The 7500-nt window shown below is 46.5% G+C and overlaps 1 protein-coding gene across 1 annotated transcript in view; it reads right to left on the bottom strand.

The window, feature by feature from the left end:
• wnk1b (WNK lysine deficient protein kinase 1b) overlaps positions 1-7500 on the bottom strand; it is a gene marked incomplete at both ends in the record, with an annotated part of 128647 nt that overhangs the window by 5433 nt on the left and 115714 nt on the right. Inside the window, 3 exon segments of the mRNA XM_080538521.1 lie at positions 2211-2252; positions 5468-5560; positions 6341-6541. Coding sequence (XP_080394647.1) covers positions 2211-2252; positions 5468-5560; positions 6341-6541 — 336 coding nt within the window.

Below are 7500 nucleotides of genomic sequence, written 5' to 3'. Positions count from 1 at the left end.
AGAGAGAGAGAGGGAGAGAGAGAGTGGGGGAAATAAGTATTGAACATTAACATTAACACACATCAACATTTTGTCCAGTAAATGTATTTCCAATGAGCCTATTCAAGTGACATTTGCACCAGACTTTGGTATTCTTCTGAGGAGGCAACTCTACCTCCAATCTGTGCTAATTAATGTCAGCTGGGTTAGAATATATTGATGGGCTATAAAAGTTTTTTTTTGTTACCATGGTGCCACACAACAAACATTTAATGATGGGTAAAAGCAAAGCAAAGAGCTGTCTCAAGACCTTCGTAACCAGATTGTGGCAAAACATGAAAATGGAATTGGCTACAGACGTATTTCACAACTTCTGAATCTTCCTGTAAGCACCATTGGGGGCATTATCCGTAAGTGGAAGCAACATCACTCCACCATCAAACGGCCACGCAAAGGAGTTCCTCGCAAGATTTGTGATCACGGAGTCAGAAGGATACTTAGAAGTGTAGCCAAGGACCACTAGGAAAGAGCTTCGACTGAAAGGACAGTAGGCAATGCACTCGCCCGCCATGGCCTCTGTGCATGCTCAGCCCACAAGACTCCACTACAGAAAAAAAGACATGTTGAAGCTCGTTTATGGTTTGCCAAAAAACTTTTGGACTAGCCAGTGAACTACTGGGAGCATGTACTCTGGTCAGATGAGACCATAATGTTGTTATGTTTGGAGGAGAAATGGCACTGCACATCACCCGAATAACACTATACCAACTGTGAGGTTTGGAGGTGGAAGTATCATGGAGTGGGGCTGTTTCTCCTCTCGTGGTACTGGCAGACTTCATATCATTGAAGGAACAATGAATGGAGCCATGTACTCAAGAAGGAGGGCGCCCACTTGACAACCCAAAGGATGGCATCGCTCATTTGAACACCACAGAGTCTCATCGATGCCTTAAGTATGTATCAATTGAGGGATATCAACATCTAGTCCTACACAACAGATCCATGTACAGAGAGATTCTTGAGATGAACCTGCTGCCATCCACCAGGATGCTGAGGATGAGACGTGGATGGACCTTCCAGCAGGACAACGATCCAAAGCATACAGCAAAGGAAACTCGCAATTGGTTTCAGAGATAGAAAATCAACTTGTTGGAATGGTCAAACAATCTTCAAGAGGGGCCCACCGCAATCTTCAAAGATTTAAAGACAATCTGTGTAGAGGAATGAGCCAAAATCACATCTGAATACTGCGGGCGATTAGTTACAGATACATACAGAAAGCGCCTTGAAGCTGTCATTACAAACAAAGGCTTCTCCACTAAGTATTGAATTAATTTCAGTTAGTGTGTTCAATAACTTTTTCCTGTTTCATTCCACTTTATTACACATAACTTTATTTACATATAATAGATTTTTTTGTCTGGATTGTTTGAGTTAATAACCAAGTCTGGTGCAAATTTCACTTGAATAGGCTCATTGGAAATACATTTACTGGACAAAATGTTGATATGTTCAATACTTATTTCCCCCACTGTATGTATATATATAGAGAGAGAGGGATGAAGACATCATCACAACGGAGAAATGCTAAAGTCAAACTGGGGGCCATGCAGGCAGATACCTCGACAGATACTTCCAGACACACACACACACACCTCCACAGACACACACACAGACACACACACAGACACACGCAGACACATACAGACACAGGCACGGGGGTGCAGGGGTGAGAGGACAGAGCATGTGACCAGAGCAGAGTGGAGCGGGGGGGCATTTTGAAGAAGTCGGACCAGAGTCAGCGTTCTTTTTTTCCGCAGCCCATTCCTGCTCCGTTCCCAGACCAAACATGGCCGCTCTCCTCCATCGCTAGTTCAACATCGCTAGTTCTCCATCGCTAGTTCAATATCTATTAAGTCTTCACATCGCTCTCATCAGAATAGGCGACATACATAGTTGTTTTCTTTTCTTTCTTTTTTTCCTCTACTTAATTTTTACAGACGCAACAATGCAAAATTGCATAAGGATGAATAAAAAAAATAACAACGCAACATTGCGCTGTGAAACAGTCGAGTCACAGAGATGGCTCCTGGTGAGCGGGGCCGTAAACAAACACTGTGAGAGCGAGGACGGCCACTCAACTCCGCTCACATGCTCTGGAGAGGGGGGGGCAGGGGTCAAGGGTCAGGTGTCAGGAGTGGGGGGAAATGTGAAAGAAGAGAGATAATTACTACAGAGCTGGTTGCAGGGGCACACTTTTTTCACCATCTTCCCTGAAGTGAGGAGAGAAGGGAGGAGGGGAGGGGGGAGGGACACAGTTACCCTGCCGTCCACCACAACCTTCCACAGCAGTGCATTCTGGGAGTGTTTAAAAAGGTGAACATGCGCTCCCCCTGAAGTCCTCTCTACAGCTAACAGCCGCTACGTGACTAGGGTGTGGGGGGGTACCAGGGGTGGTGACGTGGGGTGGGGGGTGAGGGGGGAACGAGGAGGTGAGCACACGCCCAATCATAAACTGACCCCTACCCCACTACCCCATAGACCCCTACCCCACTACCTCCTAGACCCTACGCCCTACCCCACTACCTCCTAGACCCTACCCCCTACCCCACTACTTCCTAGACCCACACTACCTCCCAGCTCTTGAGGAGTAATCTATCACTCTACTGTATCAAGTCAACAGGTGAATACTTGTCCTTCCTTTTTGTCTGCTTCACATGGAAGACACGGGTCATGGTTGAGGTTATCTACATGAAGACACGGTCATGGTTGAGGTTATCTCTAGGTGAAGACACGGTCATGGTTGAGGTTATCTCTACATGAAGACACGGGTCATGGTTGAGGTTATCTCTACATGAACACACGGTCATGGTTGAGGTTATCTCTACATGAAGACACGGGTCATGGTTGAGGTTATCTCTAGGTGAAGACACGGTCATGGTTGAGGTTATCTCTACATGAAGACACAGGTCATGGTTGAGGTTATCTCTACATGAAGACACAGGTCATGGTTGAGGTTATCTCTACATGAAGACACAGGTCATGGTTGAGGTTATCTCTACATGAAGACACGGTCATGGTTGAGGTTATCTCTACATGAAGACACGGTCATGGTTGAGGTTATCTCTACATGAAGACACGGTCATGGTTGAGGTTATCTCTACATGAAGACACGGTCATGGTTGAGGTTATCTCTACATGAAGACACGGTCATGGTTGACGTTATCTCTACATGAAGACACGGTCATGGTTGAGGTTATCTCTACATGAAGACACGGTCATGGTTGACGTTATCTCTACATGAAGACACAGGTCATGGTTGAGGTTATCTCTAGGTGAAGACACGGTCATGGTTGAGGTTATCTCTAGGTGAAGACACGGTCATGGTTGAGGTTATCTCTAGGTGAAGACACGGTCATGGTTGAGGTTATCTCTAGGTGAAGACACGGTCATGGTTGAGGTTATCTCTACATGAAGACACGGTCATGGTTGAGGTTATCTCTACATGAAGACACAGGTCATGGTTGAGGTTATCTCTACATGAAGACACAGGTCATGGTTGAGGTTATCTCTAGGTGAAGACACGGTCATGGTTGAGGTTATCTCTACATGAAGACACGGTCATGGTTGAGGTTATCTCTACATGAAGACACGGTCATGGTTGAGGTTATCTCTAGGTGAAGACACGGTCATGGTTGAGGTTATCTCTACATGAAGACACGGTCATGGTTGAGGTTATCTCTACATGAAGACACGGTCATGGTTGAGGTTATCTCTACATGAAGACACAGGTCATGGTTGAGGTTATCTCTACATGAACACACGGTCATGGTTGAGGTTATCTCTACATGAAGACACGGTCATGGTTGAGGTTATCTCTAGATCTGAGTGGAGGTTATCTCTAGATCTTAGTTGAGGTGATCCTTACATGGTTTGGTTGAGGTTTGTGTTTGACACCATTCCTAATTCCGTTCCATGCATTACAAGAAGCCCGTCCTCCGATTTCTACCTCCACCAGCCTCCCCTGATATCTATGTAGGGTTGAGCTAGGCAGTGGATCAGGATTTGGTTCTGTAGCTGCAGACCAAACCCCAGAAGTCCAAACTGCTGTATTAAAGGCTTGCCTTACCCTGGTTCTATCACGGCTATGAGGCAGAACCTCCATGACTAAGACCCTAGTTGTAATCCATACTAATTGTAGTCCATACTCATAGTAGTCCATACTAATTGTAGTCCATACTAATTGTAGTCCATACTAATTGTAGTCCATGCTAATTGTAGTCCATACTAATTGTAGTCCATGCTAATTGTAGTCCATGCTAATTGTAGTCCATGCTAATTGTAGTCCATGCTAATTGTAGTCCATGCTAATTGTAGTCCATGCTAATTGTAGTCCATACTAATTGTAGTCCATGCTAATTGTAGTCCATGCTAATTGTAGTCCATGCTAATTGTAGTCCATGCTAATTGTAGTCCATGCTAATTGTAGTCCATGCTAATTGTAGTCCATACTAATTGTAGTCCATGCTAATTGTAGTCCATGCTAATTGTAGTCCATGCTAATTGTAGTCCATGCTAATTGTAGTCCATACTAATTGTAGTCCATGCTAATTGTAGTTCATACTAATTGTAGTCCATACTAATTGTAGTCCATGCTAATTGTAGTCCATACTAATTGTAGTCCATACTAGGGCTGCGTTAGTAAATTCGCTCTGAGAGCGCAGCCTAATTGTAGTCCATACTCATTGTAGTCCACCTAAACTATTTCCTGCTCTGCTTGATCACATTGTGTAGAGGAGGAGGGGCTAGCTAGCTCAGTGGGATGAGACCACACTAATGTGGGAATAGCAGGAATTACTAATCCAGAGGAAATCGGCGATATGGGAATGACTGGATTAGGGCAATGACTGGATTAGGTGAATGACTGGGTTAGGGCAATGACTGGGTTAGGGGAATGACTGGGTTAGGGGAATGACTGGGTTAGCAGAATGACTGGGTTAGGGGAATGACTGGGTTAGGTGAATGACTGGATTAGGTGAATGACTGGATTAGGTGTCTGCTCGGAGAGAGAGGGGAGGAGAGGAGAGATATGCTGTCATCATGTCACATGGTACATGGATAATGGATCCAATGAGGGGGGGCGAAGGGAGTCTGAGACGAGACTCTGGAAGACATGACCATATAAGGTAATCACATGACCATACAAGGTAATCACATGACCACATAAAGTAATCACATGACCATATAAGGTAATCACATGACCATACAAGGTAACCACATGACCATAGAGGGAAACCACATGATCACAGAGGGAAATCACATGACCACAGAGAAAATCACATGACCATATAAGGTAATCACATGACCATATAAGATAATCACATGACCATAAAGGGAAATCACACGACCATATAAGGCAATCACATGACCACAGAGGGAAAGGAGAGACAAAGAAGAAGGAGAAGAAGAAGAAGAAACGTTTACACACAAAGAGCCAAGCAGGGCGTACTCAGAAAGCGGGTCCGCCTGCCCGCTGGCTTGAAGGTCACGCCCTCCGACCCACAGGTGAACTTTACACAGCCTGCAGGTGGCACAAAACACAAGAGAGACACAGAGAGAGAGGGAGGGAGAGAGAGAGAGAGAGAGAGAGAGAGAGAGAGAGAGAGAGAGAGAGAGAGAGAGAGAAAGGGAGGGACAGAGAGAGAGAGAGGAAGGAGGAAGAAAGAGAGACACATATACACAGTAAGAATGGAACAGTCAGTCAGCAGTGAGCTACAAAAAAGGGCTGGAGGGGGAGAGGGAGGGAGAGATAGATCTAGATCGAGAGAGGTGGAGGAGTGCCTTACAGTGAGGAAGTGAGGATAGACTAGAGCTGCACTGCGTGGCCAAGGAGTATACAGCGCCCCCTGTGGCGTGGAGGGCTCTCGGCAGCTGCTAGGCTACAACCTTAACCCTGACCCTGACCCTGACCCTGACCCTAACTCTGACCCTAACCCTGTAGTGTGTAAAGCCCAGTATGGTTGGGGTCTGTAGTGTGTAATGCCCAGAACCAGAACAATCTCCTGTCCAGCTCTGCTCCACCCAACCAGACCCAATGAGACCCAGACCTGTCAGAACTGTGCGTCTGTGTTCTGAAGGACCCAACCGGAGACACACGCAACAGCCTCTTAAAACTGCTTTAACAAGGGAGGGGCCACTGCCACACCCCCTGACTGTAAGACCACTCCTTCTATGACGGGGGGGGGTGACAGGAGATGGTGGTGGGGATGACGATGACGACGATGATGGTGATGGGGATGAGGAGGAGGGGGCCGAGGCCTACACAAATGGAGGGGAGGCCGGAGCCTGGGGCTGGGCCTACCTGGGGTGGGAGCACAGAGGCTGGGCACAGACAGCGTGGCGTCGCTGGTGTAGGCGGAGCACAGGGTCCCGCTGGAGCGGGAGGGCTGGAGGGGCCGCACAGGGATGCTGCTCCCTGAGGCGGGGGCCCCGCCGGGAGGGGCCAGCAGGCCTGGCTGGGGCGGGTACACTGAGGGGGCGCTCTGGGCTGATAAAGTGCTGCCTGCACACACACATCACATACACACACACACACACACACAGGCACACATATACGCACACACAGATCACACACACATACACACACGCACGCAGAGGGCACACGCACATGCACACACACACACGCACACACAGACACACACACACGCACACACAGATCACACACACACACAGGCACACATGCACACACAGACACACACACAGAGGACCCGCACGCACACACACACACACGGTACAGATGGCTGCAGGGTTACAACATAAACAATACAACAAACCTACTGTATCATTTAGAACAGAGAGAAAAGGACCACACTTAACAGGACCTCAGGATGTCTGGCATAGAGTAGAGAGATTTCTTTGAGTATGAGACGCTGTTGCGTTGAGTATCAGAAGCTGCGGTGTTGATTATGAGAAGCTGCTGTGTTGAGAATCAGAAGCTGCTGTGTTGAGTATGGGAAGCTGCTGTGTTAAGTATGAGAAACTGCTGTGTTAAGTATGAGAAACTGCTGTGTTAAGTATGAGAAACTGCTGTGTTAAGAATGAGAAACTGCTGTGTTAAGAATGAGAAACTGCTGTGTTAAGTATGAGAAACTGCAGTGTTAAGTATGAGAAACTGCTGTGTTAAGTATGAGAAACTGCTGTGTTAAGAATGAGAAACTGCAGTGTTAAGTATGAGAAACTGCTGTGTTAAGTATGAGAAACTGCAGTGTTAAGTATGAGAAACTGCTGTGTTAAGTATGAGAAACTGCTGTGTTAAGTATGAGAAACTGCTGTGTTAAGTATGAGAAACTGCTGTGTTAAGTATGAGAAACTGCTGTGTTAAGTATGAGAAACTGCTGTGTTAAGTATGAGAAACTGCAGTGTTAAGTATGAGAAACTGCTGTGTTAAGTATGAGAAACTGCAGTGTTAAGTATGAGAAACTGCTGTGTTAAGTATGAGAAACTGCTGTGTTAAGTATGAGA

This window comes from Nansenia antarctica (genome assembly GCF_963989245.1).
Source record: "Nansenia antarctica genome assembly, chromosome: 8".
Classification (NCBI taxonomy): domain Eukaryota; kingdom Metazoa; phylum Chordata; class Actinopteri; order Argentiniformes; family Microstomatidae; genus Nansenia; species Nansenia antarctica.
This window is presented reverse-complemented; position numbering and strand designations above follow the sequence as displayed.